This window comes from Mastigoproctus giganteus, chromosome 11 (assembly GCF_048544385.1).
Source record: "Mastigoproctus giganteus isolate SK-2022 chromosome 11, ASM4854438v1, whole genome shotgun sequence".
Lineage (NCBI taxonomy): Eukaryota > Metazoa > Arthropoda > Arachnida > Uropygi > Thelyphonidae > Mastigoproctus > Mastigoproctus giganteus.
The window spans coordinates 84,042,896-84,067,058 of record NC_143585.1 but is presented as its reverse complement, the minus strand read 5'-3'; the positions used below and the strand labels follow the sequence as shown (position 1 = coordinate 84,067,058).

The following is a 24,163-nucleotide window of genomic DNA, read 5'->3' as shown; positions in this document are numbered from 1 at the left end:
ACAGTAAAACACAAGTACTACTTTTCTGACTCTCCCTGAAGTCTATTTAAGTCGTCTTGCAGAGGCTCTGCTTGGCGTTGCTCATTAACCAATCTCCCAATCCTCACATCATGTGAAAATTTTTACGTCACTCCCTTTATCCCTTTGTCGATGTCAGGTATGAAAATCAAAAACAACAGTGGTCAGAAATGATCGTTGGGAAACCCACCTGTAATATTAGATCAATCTGAAGAGTAACCATTAATCACAAATCGCTGCTTCCTGCCCAGCAGGCCACCCTGTGAGCCATCTTAGAATCTTACGTGATCTCAACATGTTTCAGCTTATGCCGTATGCCGGAACAGTGCTGGGATCATGAGAGTGTACTTCTCATGATTCCAAAAGTTACCTTTGAGAAGTTATCTCTCAGTAACTTCCCAAAGTTCCAAACTAATAGCCGAATGTAGGAAAAAAATCTATAAAAAGTATAAATAACATCTATATAAAATGTACAAATAATTATTTAAATCTACTTTTGTTCTTCAAAGTGTGCTGCTACTATCTCATGAAAAATTTAAATTTGCACCTTGGATATCTTTACTTCCACTTCAGTTCCATCATTCTGAAAAAAGTTGTATTCTCCAAGCCGCACCCGATAACTGCCAGACCAGTTGCTCCTGGAACAATGCAAATAAACCTGATTAACACGAAAAGGAAATAAGGGAAAAAAACACATATGCCAATAACTTCTTATATTGCTAATTGATTATTATACATCAATGTTATTTTTTCTATACGCAGACATTTAACTAATCAAAATAAATTGAATAATAAAAATAATCAGGAGGGGAAAGAGCCCTTGCATTACGCCGATTTCTGCAATGTTGGCTGCCACCCCTGACAACTGCTCCATGATTGTTGTGATCTTTAAAAAAGAATACCAAGATGACCTAGCAATGGAACTGTAACTTAAGAAATCAGTGCTACGTTGTAGAACTTTGTCCCGTTCTTAAACTCTCAATAAAATATGGCTATCAACGCTCAAATAATAATAATTATTATTTTAACCGTCCTCGGGCGTTACTAAAATTCTTATGTGTGTATCGTGTGTGTCCACGCGCCGATTTGCACGTGGTGCTGATTAAAAAAAACCCTGGAATAACTCACAGGGAAAAATCCTACTCCGTCCTCATGAAAACGGCTAACTACAGCCTCGATTAAAGAAGACTTCAAAAATTCCTCCAGTCGTAGACGGGATTCCAACCCGGATCTCTCCAATGGCAAATGGTGAAACCACTATACAGTCCAGAAAACTGGCAACCCTCAAATAAAGTACTTTGTACCCCGAATAAAGTACTTTGTACCTCAAATAAAGTATAGAACGGGATAAAACCTCTTAGCAGTAAAAAGAATAATGAATTTCAAGGTTGAGTTAAAATACAGTAAGGAAACTGGAGCCCATCAGGAGTCAAGAAACAATTATTAGTGACAGACTTATGTATTTAATAATGATTCTTGTAAACAGCCTCTATTGTGGTTTGTTAGTTCCTGTTGATTATCACATGTACCCCGAAACAGGCTGAGTAAATTCGATTAAAAATTTCGATGAAAGCATTATAATGTAAATCGTTAATGGAGAACGAAGGCGAACATATTCGAAATATTGAAGAATAATAAAAAGTGCTGTAAACGACTGGGCGAAGTTCGCCGTTTTCTGTGTTGATAAACACTAGTAAAGAACCTTCACAGCAAGCATAGAAAGCACAACGTTATCAGCATCTGTGGAAAATTCCACCTAAGATTACCAGAGCCATTCCGTCTCTTCGGTTTGAATACTCCAGAATGAACAGATTTGATTCGTCATTCCTCAACAACTCCCTTAAGATGGCCATCCGCTTCGATCTTGAATCTGATGTCTGGATTCACGATAAGGTGTACAGAAAATGTAGTTAGTTTCACCCATATCAAACTTTTAACTTTGGATGACTTAGTTAATCTTCAGTTTCATTGAGCTTGTTACATTTTTATTTTATTTCTTCCTTTGTTAAAGCTACATTCACGTATTTTATGTTGTTATCATTAATTTATGTAAACCCCTCTAACTTGGCTATACTACCGGGGTAATTTGCATCACAAATTGCATCTTACATCCGGTTGTGAGATATAATTCCTTTGCATCCTGTGGGAACAAATGAATGAAGATTTACACGTGTATATCTTCATAACAGGAAATACAGAATGTGTCCATTGTCAACCTAGACTAGTAATGGTGCAATCGACGTTAAACATATGCTTTTATGAAAGGAAACAATTCAAATCAGTAAAATTTTTCAGTGAATTCTGTTGAAAGTGTATGTAAAACGAGTGTTATCAGTCACGCAAGCAGATGATAATTTTTGACCTCACATAATATCCTGAAACTGTCTACACTACAAATACAGCACTGGTGATTTAGGCCTGCTGAGTCACTTATTTCTCTATAAAAGGTTCCTATTGCTCAACAGTAGCGGTGCTAAATAAAGACACCACAAGGATGACGTTTCACCTCTTTCACTATGGGGGGGTTGATTTATAAAGCTCGATGGGGGAGACAAGCAGCATGACACGCGAGGGCAAATGCCGTGTTGTGTAAGGTAGGAAGGATTTAGTGAGGAAAATCGAATAATTTTTGTTAACTAGTTAAATTTCGTGCACCTTTAGCTTGTCATAATTTAGTGCCCACTGAACAAAAGTAAATAACAGTTGTTAAATGTTACAAACAGTAATTTATTATGTACTTACAGTTCAACACAATGCGCAGCTGTCATCACCCATCTATCATTCAGCAATGTTCCTCCGCAAATGTGACTCTTCCCAAAAAGCGTCAAGTATTGCAGTGAAATCTGCCACGGCCATTCACCCGGAGATGCGTTTACTCCCCCAACTATTCTAGACGGAACACTGTCCGACTGCTGTACACCGCATTCAAAGCCTAGAAAATATTCACAGAAATTTAAAACCGCACGAAGCTACCGCAGAAATCTTTATTTATCTGAATGTCTCCAAAATTCTAAATAAATATTTGTCAGTTGTTGTTCCAGTCAATTGATTTTTCTTTTTTAAACTGGAAATTGGCTGATCCTGACGATATCATATATATGGGCTTTGCTGTACATTGGTGAATTAATAAAACCACTTAACAGCGTGAAATTTTTTAATATTTTGGTGTATTTTTATTCTTCAGCGAACATAAATTTCAGGTAGATAGGCTGCGTCTCTTGGCTCTGCTTTGGAATTCTGCGATCAGTCCAAAACAGGACGTAAACCAACGAGATTCACCCCTACTAACCAATGCTAATGAAAAAAAAAACAGAAACTCTAAATGGATCATTTTGTTTTTCTTCTTCTTTTGACCTAATGACAGGATTCCAAAGTAGCATTCAGAAATGTAGCCAATCTGCGAAAAAATCAAAATTAAGACTTTAATTGATGTTCCAAATAATACGTCTTCAATATTATATGAGGCGTTTCCGAAAAGTAAAGTAACACATTTTTTCTCTCGATGATGTTTAATAATACGAAGTTGAAATTACACACCAAGAAATAAGTGAACATGCACTACTTCTCCACAAAGTCTCCAGTTTTAATGATGCACTTGTCCCAACGATGGATCAGTTTATCAATACCATTACTGATGAAGTCCGTGCCCACACTCAGTAACCAACATCGCACTGCCTGATGAACTTCCTCATCCGTGGTGAAATGCTTTCCTGAAAGGTGATTTTTCGGAGGGCCGAACAAATGGAAGTCTGAAGCTCTAAGTCTGGGCTGTAGGGGGGGGGGGGTTGTAACAGAGTTTTCCAACAATTACGGCGCAACCACTCACGAATGGTGTGGGCAGTGTGTGGAGTTGCGTTGTCGTGCAAAAAAAATCACGCCGCTTGTCAGGAGTCTTGGTCTTTTGCGTCGAATGTTGGCTTTCAGTTTTTCCAACGTTGCACAGTAAAGCTGTGCATTGATTGTTCCTCCCTTCGGCAAGAAATCCACGAACAGAACCCCTTGGCGATCCCAGAACACTGTGGCCATGATGTCGATCTTCAATGTCAACACGGCCCGCTTTAAATTCATTGCAAAAACACACCTGCTTCTTTGTCATCACCTTTCCGCCATACACAGCAACCAGTTCACGGTGAATGTCACTTGGTGAAGACCCTTTTGCTTGCAAAAAGCGAATAACTTCACGAACACCTGTTTTGGACCACATTCGCACGGTAGCCGCCATTTTGCAACTGGAATCTGCTGTGAGGCGGCAGTACCGCAACACTGCACTGGCGGTCTTTTTGAACGTTACTAACGGGTCTATCTAACCACCGCGATTCATCTCATTCCCTTTCACCATTATTAAGGGGAAAAAATGCGTTAACTTACTTTTCGGAAACCCCACATATTATGCCACTTAAGTAAGGGTGGATTATATTCATTGAAGAAAGGGGATTTTTTAAGAAATCGAACGGGACTTTTGGCCTCTTCATCAACCCACTATTTGTCCCAGCGCTTGGAATGAACGCCGTAGTGTCATTCCGGTACATCATACGCATTAATTATTCCATTGTTCTTCTGTTCTTTTATCCCGATGATCATTCCGTTTCTTAAAATTTTCTCTTTCGAGCCCTGAAATTCTGTCTAAAATATGGTCCATAAATTCTGTTTTCGCCTTTGTCATTTTCAAATAACCACGAGGAATAACATGCATATACCAACAGGAATGCCCGCATGAGATATGGTCATCATCAACGAAACAAGCAGACGATGACTACACTTGGTCATCGTTAGGGCCAGTTGAGGCTCTGGGATAAAGTACGGGGACACAAATTGAAAGATCATGGCCTTAACGCTTCTGCTAAAAGTTCACGGCCGGTTGATAACTGAAGCGCGTGGTAAACAGTTGAAGCAACCTGCCAACTCCTTTGGCCGTCTTGTAGCGGAGTATAAAAAGAAATTTAAATTTATAAGTGACAAATCATATAACTACATAAAATACCTTATCATAAAAAAAATCGAATAAATCACATCAACATATTACACGTAGGGTAAATTTATGTTTATATCCATTTTTCATTAACAATATCAATAAATTAATATGGGCATGAGATTAAATCCAAGATTTAAATTATAGAGATTATTTCTTGGTAAATTGCATATGGCCCATCTTACATATCATTTTCCATACTCATGATCATTTTTCCCGTCACCCATTAGGCAACTTTTATGGCAGGTTTCTCTCCTGGTTTAGCGCTTTCCAAAAGATATTTATACATTACTTAGAATATTATTAACAGCCTTCTGTCACTGTAGCCACTGACTACTTTGTAGTCACTGAAAATTACTGCTCCGCGCCCTTGCTAGATTCCTTGGTAGACGCCCTTGGTGGATTCGTGGAAATCCTTTGATGAGTGCAACTCCTAAGTGATGCGATGAGCTTCAACTAGGAAAGACTGAAGGAAAACAAAAAATATTTCGTAGAACTGACAGTGACAGAGACTCCTCTTACCTGACACCCACAAGGGTATAGCAGTGGCTAATGCAAAGAAGAAGATGGTAACTAGAACGGTTGTCATTTTTTCAGTGATGAAAATTGTCGTCTTTTGAAGGCTATTTATAGCAAATAACCGGACTTTTGGTCATAGTTAACTAAAAGCGCGGCTATAAACATAATAATACATGGGATTACAGCATGATTATAGAGGATATATTTAAATCCTTATCGAAAAGCCATGTTTGAAAGATATTTACTATCGGTAACTACTTCGCTGTTTTCTAATCCTCAGGGTGGGTTTTAACGTATAGTTTAATCCATTTACAGCATTTCGTATCTGTTAAGAGAATGCGATAAATACCATCGAAACGTATCCTGCACGTTTTATTGCTCTCAATATGCACGGCCATCTTATTAATTGATAAACACCATAAAAAAGATAATCTTGAAATATTTTGCACCTCTTAGCAGCCTATAAAACACTGAATTTTGTTGTTATTATTAATATAAAGCTGTACCAACAAGTGACGAGTAACGGTGTGCATTCTTTCAGTCAGATGAATGCCTTGTGAGCTTTTCCGACCAGAATATGTTGTCTCAAATGTTTGCATTTTGCAGGTGACACTGCTATGGTGTGGGGCAATTTCACATAGCATGGCCTCCATCCACTAGTCGTAGTACGTGGAACTATGAATGCCGAGTGCTACCTTCATGTGGTGGATAGTCTGTGCGCTAACATAGTGGATATGACCACTGCTCTCCTCACACCAGCTGGAAAAGGTCCGGGTTCGAATCCTATCACTGACAAGAAAAACTGTTATGGGTTCTTTCACATCGTGGCTGTTTTAGTCAATCTCAGGGGTTGATAGCAAGGTTCCTCCCTCCCCGGAAACTCGAATTTTTCTCCAGTAATAGTAAAACACGCAAATAACCCAGAAAACACATGCATTTTATGGACATAATACACATGGGCTTATAAGTTCGGTCTTGGGTGACAGTTTTTTTTTTTTTATGTACTGAATAATATTGTACAACCCACACTGGTTAACTACACCTTCCAACATGGTGAAGCTCTATATGACTATATCACAAAGCACGACTTTAGGCTCAGGATATGAGGCGAGTAGCATCGGAATAATGTAATATTATAACGCCAGATTGGGGAGGGGGGAGTCCAAAAAAAAAAGGTCTGCTATATTGCTAAAAAAATATCCTGGTTCAGGATGTCCGGCCTGATATTAAATTTTCTTAAATAAATTAATATTTGTAATGTGATATATGCTAAACAACCTTTTATTGCAACAATACTTAATAACGAATTGAACCACCTTTGTCATTAATTATATTTCTTAACCATATACTGCATCCTTAATGGTATGCTAAGAACTAATTTGTACTAATAGAAAATAGTATTTTGGTCCATTCTTCCTTCAACAACAGTAGTAAGTTCAGTTACTGGCTGTGGCGTGTTGTTTCGAAGTCGACGTTCCAGTTCATCTCAAAGGTGAAAATATGGGGTTAAGGTTTCTGGGAATGCGAATGAATCGCTTGCACGCTTACGTCTTCAGGCCAAGTCACTATAGGCAGTGCAGAGCAACACAGTGCTGCATTGTCATGCTGAAACAGGAAAGGCTTTCTCCTCCCCATACAGCTACTGTCACAGTGTAATGAAACGGAACGGTTCAGACTGTCAATGTACTAAAATTTTAAATTATTGTTTAACGCTGCTGGAGCTTATGGTGTGTTTTGTAGAAATGAGTGTGTTCACGGGCCGATTTGCATGTTTTACAGAGGTGAAAAACCCAGAATAACTCACGGGCGAAACCCTGCTTTCTCCACTTGAGATTGGCTTACGCTTCAGCCTCGATTGGAGGGGACCGTAAAAAATTATTCCGATCATCGACAGAAATCGAACTCAGACAAGTGGCAAAAGGCGATGTATCATGCTGACTCAAATATTTTACAGAAAGAGTTAGAGGTACTTGGTTGAAAGGGGATGTAGTTCCTACAATTTTTGATGCTCGTTCCCCCATATTTTATTGAAGAAATAGCCAAAAAATTAAACTAAACCTAACCTTATACTGTTTTAATAAAATTATTTGCCGACTGAAGAATAGATGCAATTACAGACACAATATACTGACGCCTCATAGTCTTAGTTGCTTCACCACCTGTGTTTGCACTGAGAACACCAGTTCTTGATTTTCAAGCTCTTGATCAAATACAACTGAAAATTTTGCAACCGCTACTGACTTCAGCATATTGCAAGTGTAATTATAAAGGGCTTTATAAAAAAAAATGGCTAGAGACTTAACTTTACACTTTAGAATGCAATAAAGATTATTTATTTTTAGCTGTTCTCACTCTGCAGATTTTAATCTTTGTCATTACATAATATGTATTATAAGTGTTTATACACAAAAAAAAAAAAAAAGAAAGAAAGAAAGAAAAATGCTCTTTACTGTAAAATTATTAATAGTAGAAATTTAAGCTACATAAATAACAAAAATTAAAAGCGTGTAATCATTTCGAATAACGGTAAGATAACTACATTAGATAATAACATACAGATCACACTTTCAGCAACCCTAACCCACAGAGTAGTAAGATACAAAGCGTCAACTAGCTGAATATCTTACTACTCTGTGCCCTAACCCAAGTCACATGATTTTGTAATCCAAACGTCGTTGCGTTAGCGAAGCGGTGAAGGCGCTCTCATATTTATTTACTTTATGGTTTTTTGTCTCTAGACTCGGTGGTTTTTTTTTTTTTGTTGGCGCATAGGCTTCTGTGGTCATAATGCACCTTCCAAGGTTTTTGCATTTTACTCTGATCCAAGCACGAGGCGGGATTCGAACCCGCGAACTTTACTCCAATTCCTGGGCGGGGGAGAGAGGGGACGGCTCTGCTGTTTTTCTCTCCCCCTCGCCCACCCCTCTTTTTCTCCTGGTGGAGCATGGACATGCCCCACTGACCTTCTCTGGGGCCGTCTTCCCTATTGACCCCATATTTCTGACTTTTCCCCCCAGCCTTCAGTCTCCTCCCCACTCTGACTAAATATCATAGCGTATGCCCCACGCTACCAAAATTTTAATCGTTCAAACCAAGTCACGCATGCCCTTTTGGCCTCTAATAATCTCTTAGCGTCTTACCCTGAAAATCGCCGCGTGTTGCATTACAATTTTTTTTTTTTTTTTTTTTACATAGGCTCTAGCCACTGAAATCTCAGGAAACTAGGTGGCAGGGCCTGCCAGAGTAAAGCTCCATACTACTGTGTACCTGGTCTGCCTCCACGGGGACAAGTGTGGGCAACGTTGGGCCTCAGTAGGGGTCCAGCGGCTAAATGGCCAGATGAACAACGATACATAACATTACACTTATACAAAATCCATACACTTTTAAATCTCTGGCCTTCCCAGTGAACTGGTACACCCACAATGAAAGGAACGCGGAGATGGGGGGAACCCCTGGTGCCGTTAGACATCAATACACTTTACACTTTACCTTTGGGTTGCCAGGCAGGCACTTTACCCACCTGGATAGCCCGACCCAGTGGTCTTGGAGTATAGGTTGGGTGCCTGTCAAGCGCCAAAGCAACTTAGGTTATGAGGCGTCACTATATTGTGTCAGTAATTGCTTGTATTCTTCCATCAGTTTGCTGAGCAACCGACCAATGAGACACACGCCTAAGACCGACTAACTTAGCCACATTGAAAAAAAAAAAAATCATAAAAATTCCCCTGTCACTGAAGGGATTCGAACGCAGTTCTTTCCCACCTGATGTGGGAGAAAGGTGTTTATAATCACTGTATTACCCATGAGGACAGAACTTGTAGTATGAGATTGATATGCGCATGTGCACACCCACTTTTGTTATAGTCTATAAGGTCTAAAAGTGTAAATCCCGTGTACAGTGCATCGCTACTACCCGCTTAATGGCGAATAGTAACAAAAATTAGTCGACCCAGAAAGTGAGTGCAGAGAAGTATTCATGCGAAGCACCAAGTCTACTAATAAGAGGGGGGGGGGGGGTGAAAAGACTTGACACTTCGGTGGTATCGCTGCAGTGACTGCTGGTCTTTGTAGATCCGAATTTTTATCTCCCCAGGTTGATTTGTGGTTTAATGGAAAATGACTGAAATCGGAAGTTCCAAACGTTGTGAGATCGTGCTGTAATGCCATGGCTGGCCTCACAAAGCCTCTTCTTTAAGATAAGTCTGTCTGTTGTGAATAGCAAATCAGCTCGTGAAAATATAAATTAAAACTGGATTAAAAACTCAAAGGATACAACTTGATTATTAGCAGAATGGAGAAAAAAAAAATAGTGTATAGATATGTTTCAAGTTTTTATTCTATAAGTAGAACGAAGGTAAAGTTGTTCAGAATATTATGTAGCAGTAATCAAAACAAGATGTGCTTAATATATTAAATAATGGTGGTTTAATAAAAGCATGTATGCAAACGCGACATTTATTAGATTATACAGAACATTGAAACTAAGCTCTGTTTCTAAAAGTAGAAATCACGTGACAACATGAAATTCACATACAACCGATTTCCACCAGACTTAGCCGGATTCAGTCATGCGCAGTATATGACAAGAAATATATATTTTTTTCTAGAACAGTATTAGACAGTGGGCAAGTGTAATGGCGGAAGGTTGTGGTGATCTGTATTTCAATGATTTTGTTTAGCTAGCCAATTAAGTTTGGGCCTAAATTTCTCTACAGTTGTGCATCCTGCTTTTTCAAGTCGCCTTGCAGCAATAAGGATATTTGCTGCATATTAACAGAGTTATCTATTCAACATAAGTGTATACTAGAATGTGCTTCAAATTATGGATGTTTAGTTCAATGCGGAAGTGGAAGTAGTCGAGTTTTAGAAGAAGAAGAAACTCATGTCGTCGGCAAGATTCTCTTAGCATATGAATGGAGAATGGTTTAGGGTTATATACCTCAGGAATTAAACCAACTCTTCTGTTGTCCTTCATAGGGTGTTCAAGTAAGCTAGATTTATAAGATTTTGTGAATATATTCTTCGCTATAATGGCAATATATGTAGGGAGTCAGTAAAACTAAAAATATTAGTTGTTACTGGCTCCCTGTATAAACTTTCTCCAACTATAAAGATTGGTTGGAGACGAGTTATATAATACCAAGGCTGTTTGAAAATTAAGGTAAATTAGCATGCTTTTGGGGAGAAACAGTGCCTTATTTAAAGTTGAAAGTTGAAATATTGCTGCTTGAATGCCGAATCTAGAGTATCAGGTACCCGGATGAGAGAATAATGTTGAGGACAAGAATAAGTTCTCCTTCCCATGTTTGGGGATCCCGTTGTTGGGATTTTGAATCTTTTTCAACCGAGTGTGAGGGCATAATTTGGCCCAGGAGGCGCTTGTGCCGAAGACCCTCAAAGAAAAAAAAAAAAAAAAAAATGTCTGAATGTGAATTGTACTTAGCTGTACATACCGCCCACCAAGGACTGACTGATTGCGTAAATAAAGGCTCACATGTAATGTTTCTTTTCTTTTACAGGACGCTGTACTGTTAGGCCATCTCAGACGAGTGGTCAAACGCCATGGAACAGTAGTACACGCGTTTAAGTTGAATGTGGTTCTGCCCAACATGACTACTGAATATGCTGTTGTTATTATTCCCTCCCTATTTATGTTATAAATTCTTCTGACCGGTCAAACGCCATGGAACAGTAGTACACGCGTTTAAGTTGAATGTGGTTCTGCCCAACATGACTACTGAATATGCTGTTGTTATTATTCCCTCCCTATTTATGTTATAAATTCTTCTGACCTAATGTGGCCCTCCCGGAGCATAAGCTGAAAATTTATAACTATTCCCCCTTCCCCCGTTCCATACGTTTAGTTTCGTTCTCATCGAATTACGTGGCATTTTAGTCCTTACCATACTATTAAATTTTTTTCAAAGCCCCGAAGAGTTGTTTTTTCAAAGGAACCTGTTTGGACCTTTTGAAAAGCATCTGGCAGAGAATCCATTTGGTGATGAAGATGAAATTCAACACTGCGTTGAAACATATGGCAATAAGATTGTTGCTGAATTTTAAGCAGTGGTATGGTTCCACTTAGGAAAAGGTGGGAGCGCTGGACGACTATGTCGAAAAGTTGTGCAGTAATATACCTTCATTCGTATGTCGTTTCATTAATCAAATATCTTTCAAAAATATATGCTACCTTACTTTTCAAAGGCCTCGTATGCGAATTGTTATCTTTATAAAGTGAGCTTAGGACAGTTTAGCTTGCCGGTTTTATTAAATTCACATAATGCTGGTAATGTGTTTTGGTTGTGCTAATCATAAAAAAAAAAAAAAAAAATACATAGAAAATTAAATTTCTTTTCATTACTCTCCATATTCCATCAGTGAAAAAATTAATTACTGAGATGAAAAAAAATTCTCTCCATCAAAGAATCGTCTCGGGACACGGTATTAAGACATAGGAAGCAACTTACCTGTCATTCTCTTATAGTTTGGGAATTTTTATAAAGAAAGAAGTATGTTTATTCCCTCTTGTATGAGGTTTAATCTTTATCAGGTTTATAATACTTGCATTTCTTTTTTAAAAAAAAACTGTTATATAACGGGCTTTCAAATAGGTGTCACACTAAATAGTTGACACCAAAAATTATAAATGAATTTGTGCGACCTCCACCCCTTTCCATGAATAAAACTAATGATTTCATTTGGGTAAGAGTTAAAGCAAGAAATAAATATACCATATATTAGCAATAAATATATTTTCTTTTGATTACAATGATTACTCGTTAACTAAGACAAATGATAGAATTCTATCGACATAATAACGGATTTTAACGTATAAATTTAAACATTTTGTAAAACAGGTACATGAATATAAAAACAAGTTCATTTTAATATAACATCCTATAACATATGATATTTTAAAGAATACAATATCATGACTTCAGAATGAACGCAGCCTCTTTCAAGGGCTCAGTTTTCATTCTTTGCCTCAAAAGGAGGGGGGAGGGCGAAAAATGAATACTGTACCAAGACCCTTCCATATTTTGGGGGAAGGGCTCTTGTTTGCATCCAGGCGAGAAAAAGTCTTAATAGCCTTTAATTACTACCACAAATATAAGTTTTTAGTGTTGGAATGGTTTTAGTTCTTTCTGCTGTTGATCGTCTGTTTAAAACTTAAACCAAATTAGAAGAATTTTCGTCTTTCTCTTTAGGCTTAAGAATAGTACAAAAGAGTGGGACCTTATACTGCATAAATCCATATCAGTGTGTCCTCCTTTCGATGCTTAGATTGTCAGATTTATGAAATTCTTAAGGTTTTGACTATCCTATCGTACAAATAAAACGGAAGTTGCATTTATTTTCAAAGAAATATTGCATTAGAGTAAAACCGATTTTAGGGGTAAGGACTGTCCGTTAAATTAAAAAACAACAACAAAAAAAGTGTTGTAATATTGTATTTTACTACACTTATGTGGAATAAAAGTGCTTGAAATTTTGCTGCGCCCTGTGGTAATGGAAACTCTGACTAAAGCTTTACTCAGAGATGCTGTCCGTTATTTAGAGGCTGTTAAATTTACTGTGGTCAGTTCGTATTTCTGGGAATGGCGGCTTTGCATGATTTGAGGGCGTTTGTCGTAGATTTTCGTTGGCTTTATATATATATATATTTTTTTTTTACTTTCTTTCTTACTTGTGGCATTTAGTTTGTATTCAACGAACTTTTATGATGATCCTATAAGGTCAGGTTTGAAACCTATGTAAAATGTTTTGCGCTGACTGCGAATCGAGCAACAACTCTAAAGCCTCCTACCTCTAGGGCCTTAAGGCTGAAAATTTAAGCCCAGCTTATACAGTATAAACATCCAGAAATTAATTTATGCATAGATCTCAGAATTCTAGATGAAAACAATAGCCTAATTAGTCGTTTTTATTTTTTTAACGCATTACCATCTAAGGATATATTGCCTGCTGTAGATTATGTCTGTGTGTTTGTATTCACGGGTTGATTTGCATGTTGTACACAGTAATTGGCTGTGATTCTCTTTTATTATCATAAAACATGAAATTGTAAGTTTGCATGTTTCTTAGTGTTTAAAATGGCATTTTAAAATAACGTTCTATAACATAAATGATATTTTAAAGAATATCATTTTGGCAACAAACTGTTGCCAACGATTTGGTAAGGCCCAGACATAGGGCCAGGGATGCTCCAAACCAGTCACATCTGCGTACAAACATTGTATATACAAGCCAAGCTCTCACGAATGCATAATCTTCGGATATCTACGGTACTTTCCTCTTCGTGAAATACAGATGGTTAATGGTTGATTTATCACTGCTGTTTACGAACACTACAATTAAAATGCATTGTGTCAACCTAATGCTACATGTAAGAACTATGGGACTGAGTAACCCTTGAGTATCCCATCGCTGTGAATGGCTCACTTAACGTTTGCACACAGAACAGACAATCCCATAAAAAAGGCTCCTGGGGTGTATGGGATTTGTCCAATTATATTAAGCAATCCCTTAGCCATAATTATGAGAGCATCCTTGCTTGGATTCATAGGTTCAGCTTAACATCTGTTAAAGGGAAAATAATGGAGTCACTGGTTAAAGAAGTAATGCAGGACCAGCCAGACAGGAATGCATTTATACTGCAGTCACAGCATGGATTTGTGAAGAGGCGGCTTTGTCTGACCAATCTGTTTGGATACTATGATGAAGTAACAAAGGAACTGGATGCAAAAAATCATTTTGATATCATATACTTCGATTTCAGGAAGGAAGGCTTTTAATACTGTTGCACGTAAAAGTTTGCTGTACATTAAACTGGAGCAATGTGGCATTAAGGGCAAATTACTGCTATCGATAAAGGGATGATTGAGTGGGAGAAGTGAGAGTGATTGTCAATGACCGCTGCTCTGCGTGGAACAGTGTTATTAGTGGAGCCCCACCAGGGTTAAGTGCTGGTCCCATTGTTTTCTATATTAATGATAGTGATGAAAGTATATCAGGATTAATGTCTAAATTTGCAGACGATACAGGTTGGCAGGGTGTTTAATGACAGTAATCAAGGTAAGATACTGCAACTAGATCTAGAAAGGGTGTTTAATGACAGTAATCAAGGTAAGCTACTGCAACAAGATCTAGAAAGATTAGGCACATGGGCTCAGAAATGGCAGTTGAAGTTTAACATTGGCAAATGCAAGGTACTGCATATGAGTAGCATTAATCTTAGATTAACATAACAACTATGTTGTACTACTCTCAGCGTAGTAGAAAATGAAAAAGATCTGGGGATAATTGTGTGCTGCCTAGGGAACTTTATATTTGACTGCATAATTATTCCCAAATTCTCCCACTCAATCATTCCTTTATCGATAGCAGTAACTTGCGCTTAATGCCACATTGCTCCGGTTTAATGTACGTAGGCTGGTGGGGTTTTGTCGATGATATACAGGAACATTGCTAGCAGGGATAAGGAGGTGATTAGATTATTCCATTGTATGAGGCAGTGGTTAGGCCGCATCTTGAGTACTGCATTACAGGTTTGGAGGCCTAATTTTAGGATGTAGCTCTGCTGGAATGGGTGTTAGAACAACGATATTGGTGAAGAGAACAAAGGGGGGTGTTCTTACCAAGGAGGCTTCAGTCCTGCCAATTGCAATGTCTGGAGACTAAGGACCTTCGAGGTGATCTGACTGAGGTGTTTAGGGCTTTGAATGAATTGAGAAAACTCAATGCTTTTGGTATTCTTCCTCTTGCTCAGAATACACACATGAGGGGGGGGGGGGCATAAATTAAAATTGAGGAAGGGTTGTTGCAGAATAAATGTGCGGATACGAGTATTTGCCTTCAGCCAGTAGGTGGTTGATTGTTGGAACAAACTTCCAACTGTTGTTGCTGTTGTTGAAGTGGTTAGTTTGAATAAATTCAAAGAAGAACTAGACATTCTTGGAGGGGGGTGGACGTGTGAAATGGGTAGTGTAAAGTGTGTTAGTTGTCTGACGGTACCGGGGGCTTTCCCCATCTCCGCGTTGTATTCTTGTAAGTGACACAGAACTCTGTGGAGGCCAGAGATTTAAAAAGTGTGTGGGGAGTGGTTTGTTGTGTAGTGTTATGTTCTATTGTTCCTCTGACCATTTAGCCGTTGGGACCCACCGTTGCTCACACTTTGCCACGAGGAAGCATGTCAGGCACCCAGTAGATTATTTAAGTACTCTGGCAGGCCCTGCTACCTATTTTCCGAGAAAAATAGGTAGCAGGGCATATATATATATATATAAATAAAAAGGGGGGTAGTGTGTGTGGTTTTTTTTTTTTGCTGATGGTCCAGCTATAAGCTTATACTGTCTTGTATCATTTGGCATTACTGAATACTATAAACGTCAAACAAACTTTGCCAGTGACGTAAATGCATTACAGAAATGATACCTTATTTATTCATTTTAAAATTATTAAATGAATAAGAAATTAATTTTAAAATTATTTTAATTTTAAAGTAACTGTGTGTGTATTGTTCGTTACTGTGTTTATCTTTTTGAAGGCCAAGCGCGATATTTTTTTTATTATATGCCAAAGAAATCTTCAAGCATTCAAAGGGAGCGGGGGCGACTGTTTAACGTGTTGCCAACTCAGCAGCCGGTTTATTGTATTTCCGTAATCAGGTTCTGAATTATGGATTTTTCCTGTAATTTTAAGATTGCTAAAATTCTAGAATTAGTTTAAAATTTCTTAAATGTGTGGTGGTGGGCACAGACTTGCCAATACTACTTGCCCAGAGCAACTGCATTTTTGATGCTACTACTGATGTTTTATACGAACAGTTAGAATAAAATTTCTGTTAATAGTTTAAAGTATTTGCATGATCTAAAAAATAATTTGTTCCCATGACTCAACAAGACAAAATATTAGCAGTAAACATGCAATTTACAGTAAGAAAAATATTGAGTGTAATGTTTTTAATTATTGACAAGTTCAAACTGAGTGACCAGGCAGCGATCGGTAGTAGCATTTATAGTAATTTTTGTACCGGTCCGCGGACCGGTACACCAACCAACTCACAAACAGATGGGGCAAAAATTGTTGGGAGCCATCCGGGGGCCTATTACAGCCAGTCCGGCCCTGGTTCATATTCGGGTAGCTAAAACAATAAATTGCGAGGAACCATAATACAGGCAACTCTCGGTTTACGAACATTCGCTATAACGAACGTCACAATTATTCAAAATTTCTTAAAGTCGTCGATATAAACGAAATGCCAAACGTATTAGTGAACATAATTGTAAGATTTAAAGAAATAAACTTTTAAAAAATGTATTTATTACAATAATTATCAGGAAATTGTTGAACTGGCAATAAAATGGACCTCAACCTCGATGTGAGAGAGCTTTTGGACTCGCATTTTCAGGAATTAACAACCGATGAAATAATTGAAATAGAGACACATCTAAATTCTGAAGTAACAGAAGAACCTGATATTTCACAACCTCCCAGAACATTTAATGCAGCTTTTAAATCAATTTCTGAGGGGTTGGCAATTATTGAAGAAGACGCAAATATGGAAAGAATTGCAAAAGTGAAAGGAGGCGTTTATGACTGTTTAGCATGCTACAGTGAGATTTTTGAAGAAAAAAAAAAAAAGAATCTAACTGTGCAGTCTTCTATAAAAACATATTTTAAAAAAAGTGGAAAACCCAGCTGTTTCTTCATTATCAGACACCCTTCCATCTACCTCATCTGCACTTATGTGGAAAATATTGAACTCTGATGAAGATATTGGCGAATAAAAGTTGAATACATATGTATGTACAGTACATATATTATGTTAGTACTTATTTTCTTTATTTCTATTTTGTAACTCTTTATGTTTTTAATTAAAATTAACAAATACGATATCTTGTTTTTTTTATTCTTTTTTTGTTTTATTTTACGTTACGTATCGTATACCGATAAACCGTAACGCATACATACATTATAATAAAACGTATTGTATAGACCATTCTATGTTTAGTACATAGTTTTAATGCTTTAAAATGGCAGCTAATTTTATACGCTACGCATCGTAAAAGCTCAGGAATGCAAGATACACATACCGAACAAAACGTATAACGAACAACGTCTTGGAACGGAACTCGTTCGTAAACCGAGAGTTGACTGTACTTGAAATTGAAATACTAAAGCCATAAGTTATATAAAGAATGGCAATATTTGGCGTATCTCCAGAAATTAAAAGTTTGCATTAGAAAGGACAAAAGCCTTTTCATGTACGGCATTAATCTCTCATACTGAGAGGAATCGTTAGGTATTTAACAAATGTATGTTTGAATGCTTCTTTAACAGCATTGGTACCTGCCATTCGTAGCAGTTTTAAAACAATAAAAGATAAATGCTGTACATGAAAAGTTTTTTGGTGTGAACTTTTACTGTAATAAACAAGGCATTGTTATTCTCAGTTTGCCTAAGAATTTTGTACACGGCGTATAGTTCAAATCGTTTTATTCAATGCAGTGTGTTGTATCAAGAGATTCTACAGCGTGATGGAAATCTCTTCCTAGAACTTCTTCATAGGTGGATCCTATAGGAACAATCCTTAGCTGAGTGGTTGGATCCTTGAAGAGAAGATCTGGTTTTTTTTTGTACTGCCCAAAGACATGGAACAAGTTGGAATTTGGACCAAACCAGTTACTTATTTCTGCTAGTACTGATGCAGTCTCTAACCATTTCTCCCTGGTTTGGTTTTCAGATGTCATCACCTGCAAAGGAGAATAAAATTCATATGAAAATTTACAAGAAAGTTAAAACGTAGACAAGAATAAGTGGGCATTTTTATATTCTACACTCTTCAAACACGAAACTGCACATTTGAAAATACTACAGTTGGCCAAAAAAGTGAATTTCAGCGTAGTTTCAAAACGGTTTATTATTCTAGAAATGTAGGAATATCTATTTTTAATGTTCTCGTCTTCTACTTCTATTGAGTGATTTAAGTATTGAAAACCATTTTGATTATATGTATTAGGAAACGTTTTGATGAGTGTAGCAAGTTTTTGCATTTCTTGAATTTCTACATTATTGAACATTGTCTACGTGACTCAAACATGCATTCTTGAAATGACTTGGCAACATGTGATCGAGTATTGTTCTGCAAAATAACTCCTGTTGTTCTACGCGTTTTCGATCGAATTGTTGGCCAACGCTTAATTTTCATCTAGTTGACGTTTGGTTTTGAATAAATTCATCAGTATGTGAAGCATATCACAGGGGAGGGAGGCCATGATGGTCATTCGCCCTTTACCTCAGTCTCAAAAGGGACCTCGTATGGTTTTTCGAATAGATTTTTCCTGAATAATTAGTGCATTGCTCAGATAAACGTGAAAAAGTATTTGTTAGATACCACATTCAAATTATGTCTCACTTTTCTGCCGTATTTTGTTTCCATCTGTTTTTATTTATTTATTTTTCTGAAAGTACCTGTCGGCACGTTGAACTGTATCAGATGTTGTCACTACTTGGCTGTTGTCCTCGTGGGTAAGCACAGTTGGTATAATCGCCGTCCTCTCCACACCAGGTGGAAAAGACCCGAGTTCGAGTCCCGTCAATGACGTTAGGAAGTTAGCTGAGACCAACTAACTCTGAGTTAGTTGGTCTCAGGCGAGAGTAGCATGGTTTTTTTTTTTTCTCCCGGAAACTTCGGTTTATCGTCCATCAAACAGAAAATCGACCACAGAACATACGCAATTTACAGACAATATACACAGAGCAATATGGTCTTAGTCGCTAATTCCCCTAAAACCCAAAAACAACTTGGTTGTTGTTCATTTGCCACTCTTGAGCAACCATTTCTCTACAGTTTCGAACGTTTTTACTTAGCTTTCGCTGATGAATAACTGTCCCTATTGGGCGAGCATTCGAGGTATGAATTTCACTTATTTTAACTCCTATGGAATGAAAGCTGATATGAATATGATTTTATATATTTATGGAATACGATATGTTCATTTGTTATTGATTCCTTGTAAACCAAATGGGCTGTGTTCGTTATCTAAGCATGTGATCGTTATCTATGTATAAACATTGACAACCCTATGCACGTGCCACCAAATGGCACTGGGGAAGATTTTCTGCCGCCCGTTCATGGTATGCTGCGCCCGTAGCCGAGCGGTCAAGCCGAAAGAGTACCTCGTACACGTGCTTTGAGTGACCTGGATTCCTGCCCGTGACTGCTAAATAATGAGCGATGTGGAAAGCAAGGGGAAATGTAGGAGTTGTTGCTGAGCTACCAGTCATAAGATTGAGGTAACCGAAGAAGTCGATGGTATGATACTTTATTTTCTTATTTTTATATTCTTGAATGCAAATAGCCTTAGATTTTGGCATTTCTGCTATTATTTCGGATACATCTGTCCAAGTGGCACGTGCGAGGATTTTTATGGTTGTTGTAGTTGGTTTTTTTAGGAGCATCAGCGATTAAGGCCATATTGTTCCGTGTATATTGTCTGTGAATTGAGCGTGTTCTGTGGTCGATTTTCTGGTTTGCTGGACGAAAAACTCTAGTTTACGGGAGAAAAACATGCTGTCCACCCCTGAGATCGAATAACTCAGTCACGTTGTGAAAAAGACCCATACATATTCCTCACTTCATCGACGGGACTCAGGTCTTTCTCACCTGGTGTGGGGAGGACGGCCATTCTACCAACTGTGCTAACTACGAGGCCCTTTATAGTTGTAATGAACAAAAATGGTACAAGGAGAAAGATTTCCGACACATCTGATAAAACGTTGGCTTGATATCGGAAAAATATAACGTGAATATTGTTGCCAACTAGCTTTATAATAATAATTGTTGTTGATGCCGGGCATCTGGAAAGCGATTAGTATCACATACTAGATCAGAATAGATAGCAGACTTCCGCAAAATCACCGCATCAGGCGAAAATACTTTTTTTTTTTTGTCTCCTTCAGACACATTGTATATTCCGAAGCTTGGTCGATTACATATTACAATTATATAATTATCTTTTCTTATCTAGTTTCAAAAGCGTACTGTTACTCAGATCACAGACCGGATAAGAAAAAAAAGTGGACTCCTCTGAGGGCGCTGAGATCTCCTTTCTTGTGCTACCATGGTTATCTCTAGGAGTCAGTTGTCCGTTCTTATTTTAGTCCGTGATTAGTATAATCCAGAGGTTCCAAAAGTTTCTCGGCTCACGGCGCCCTTAGTGTCCCAGTAATTTTTTCACGGCACCCCAGGCCAAAAGAAATACCTAACACTGGTTTTCGACCTTTTAATATATACATACCTATATAATATTTTTTTCTTTATATAGAGGTACTAAATAAAGATCAATTATAGATCACCACAAAATTAAAAAGATATGGTACAGTGGATACCGTACATTTTTTTTATAATGAAATAAATATACAAATTAAAAAATAATAATAACTTCAAGTAACTTAAACCCAAATTACACGGCACCTCTAGAATGTTGTTGCGGCATTCTAGTGTGCTGTGGCACCCCGGTTGAAAACCGCTGGTATAATCTTTGTAACTAGCTGACACGAGCCCTCCGGAACTTCAAAAAGAATAGTATCAATGGGACATATTCATGTAATGGGTGGCGGCGAAATGAGTACAGTATTAGTGAACGCCACTTTCTTATAATAAGAATATGTGGATTATTTTTGTTTGAAGCGGTACTTAAGTTTTGACGCATTCCTGCTGAGACGGCTATTATATTAAATGAATAGTGACGGTTACTCCAAATAATAAACACTAAAGTAGTTAAGAAAACTAAAATTTCATGAATAGTGTCACTGCAGTAGAGTACTTAATTTTTGTATTTACTGATTTCCAGTTTTTTTTTTTTTTTTTTTTTTTAAGTAAGAAAAGAATGGGGAAAAAAAAAAAAGATATTCCATTCAGAGATTTAGTAAAATAATTTCAACTTACATGATGTGAGGGAACCTTGGCTAAATTGCAATTCCGATAGTCTTCGATGTTTGCTTGACCACCTGCGCCACATAGAAGTTTAAAGTTTTCCGAGTGAAGATTTACAGTCCATTCAAGGTTGCTTTTCCCATCTGTGTATTGTGGAACTGTCGTGTGCTTGACAAATGTGACATCTCCCATTCCATCTGCAAGGCAGCGGAAGGCTCCAGAATACCCGCTATATCTTTCTTTTGGACCTCTGGAGCATTTGTTATTTCGTGACTCATCGCCAATACATTGGCTGCAGAGTTTTTCAGCAAAGGTTAAATCAGGATTGTACTTTGTATCATTAGCTCCAGGTAAACAACTACCATTGAAGAATTGGCCCACGTCTCTGAAAGGATTGCATGACTCGTTGCGGCCGAATAAGTTCTGCGAGGACATTACTCCTACTGGAACCACCCATCCAGCTGTTCTGTTACTTCCAGTATGACAGGATCTGAGGTCTGAGAAGTTTAAAAAAGAAAAAAAAAAAAAAAAAAGGAAAAAAAAAAAAAAAAAACAAGTCAGTTGTTTGATCATAAGTGTATACACACGAGTATATAACCTAAAAAAATTGATAAATAAATCTTTTTTTTGTCCTACCATACTAAATAAAGTGTTACATTGATGAGTGACAGATTCCCTTTACGGCAGACACTAAATGCCAGGGGATTGGGTGAAACTCCAATTCATTTGCTCAGTGGAATTTTACACAGTTAATGTTTGTTCATTATGCTTTAAAATACTCTTAATTAATGGATATACCAATACAGTTAGTATAGAATAAGCCAAATTGTTATAAATAAATAAATATTTGGAAAATATATGGTGAGACATCTGAACCAAAAAAAAAAGTCATTTTTAAAGAGAAATTCATTACAACCAACCAACATTCTGTTAATGAAAAGTTGGTTTTGTTTGGATTTAAAGGTGATATCGTTGTAATGTTAGCACTACTGATATTAAGAATAGATCTACAGACTAAACAAGTAAAGAGCAATGTTGGGAAAAGTGGCAGAGTTATGATTGAATTTGAACGTGTCTGCAATTCTGCCCAGACACGATAGGATGGAGTACATATTGAGAGCCTTGTCAATCAATTTGGCACTGAACAAGTTGTGCAAGGCTCATGGGGTAGAATTTTTCACAGCGTGGTCTGTGCTTAACAGGAGCAACTGTCTCTACAGGGATGGAATACACCTAAATAGAAAGGGTGCAAAAATATTTGCTGGTGCTATCGAGGCAGTATTAGGTTGGTCAGAAAACTGCTAGCTTGGCGGGATACACACAGTATTAGATTAACCAATAGCCATAGACAGATGGGAAAGTGATCCTTGCACTGCTTCTATACAGACTGCTGTACAAATTGGAGCAGTTTGGCATTAAGGGAAAGTTGCTGTTATGGATAAAGCGATGTTGAATGGGAGAAGAGAGAGAGTGGCAATCAATGGGTATTGCTCTTCATGGACTAATGTTATTAGTGGAGTACCCCAGGGTTCGGTGTTGGGCCCATCTTTGTTTTCTATATTTATCAATGATATTGATGAAGGCACATCAGGCTTAATGTCTAAGTTTGCAGATGGTTAATGACAGTATTGATGGTATGCTACTGGAACAGGAAATGGAAATTGAAGTTTAACATTGACAAATCGAAAGTGCTGCATATTGGTGAGAGTAACCCCAGAGTAACGTACTAGCTGTGTGATACTACAGTCAGGGTAGGGGAAAAGGAAAAAGACCTTGGAGTAATTGTGCAATCAGATATGAAGTTCTGTGAGAAGTCTAGATAGGCTGCTAGGACAGTTCATGGTGGTTTTGTCAATGACATAGAGGAATTTTGCTAGCAGGGACAAGGAGGTGATTATCCCATTATATAAGGCAATAGTTATGTCACATCTTGAGTGCTGCATATAAGTTTGGAGGTCTCATTTTAAGAAGGATGTAGAGCTGCTGGAACGAGCACGTTCAGAGAAGAGCAACGAGATTGGTAAGGGAAACAAAGGGGGGGGGGGTGTCTTACCAAGAAAGGCTTCTGTTCTGCAAATTGCATTTTCTGGAGACTAGGCACCTGTGAGGTGATCTGAATTGAGATGTTTAAGGCTGTGGATGGATTGAGCAAGCTCAGTGCTGATGGCATTCTTCCTCTTGTTCAGAATACACACGTGAGGGGATAGCAATTTAGATTGAGGAAGGACTGTTGCAGAATAGGAGCTTGGGCCTGATGCAGTGTGATTTATTTACTTATTTTTAATGAGCTTTTTCTTCCCCCCCCCCTTCACTTTAGTTGATGGCCCTCTTGTATCTATACCATAGGGCAGGGGTCGGCAACCTTTTTTGAGTGAAGAGTTATTTTTGTTCTAATTAAAAAAAAAAAAAAAAAAGAAGAATCCGAAGAGCCGCGTTTCAGCTCAAGCTGGTTGGGGGGGGGGGAGAGTTTTTTCAGAAATGGAATAGAGGGCGCGAAGGTGTTTATTAAAAAAATATATTTTGAAATATTTATTAATATGTACTGAAAAAACTTAAACATCCAAATACGAATTAATGTGACTTTTGCTGCTGAACTGCTTGAGCGAGTCTCTCAGCATCAGGCGAGTATGCCGTAATTTTCATCTTTAAAAATGGTGAGAGACACATTGTTCAGACGGTTTCTTGATTTATTTTTAATATAGTTCATGTTCGCA

The 24,163-nt window shown here is 37.8% G+C and overlaps 1 protein-coding gene across 1 annotated transcript in view; it reads right to left on the bottom strand.

Annotated features, from left to right (window-relative positions):
* Positions 1 to 17,990: 17,990 nt before the first annotated feature.
* Positions 17,991 to 24,163, bottom strand: part of LOC150078206 (transferrin-like) — a 40,071-nt gene continuing 33,898 nt past the window's right edge. Inside the window, exons 9-10 of the mRNA XM_090384255.1 lie at positions 21,462 to 21,946; positions 17,991 to 18,264 (exon numbers count right to left, since the gene is read on the bottom strand). Coding sequence (XP_090240381.1) covers positions 18,007 to 18,264; positions 21,462 to 21,946 — 743 coding nt within the window. The 3' untranslated portion in view covers positions 17,991 to 18,006. The remainder of the gene's footprint in view (positions 18,265 to 21,461; positions 21,947 to 24,163) is intronic.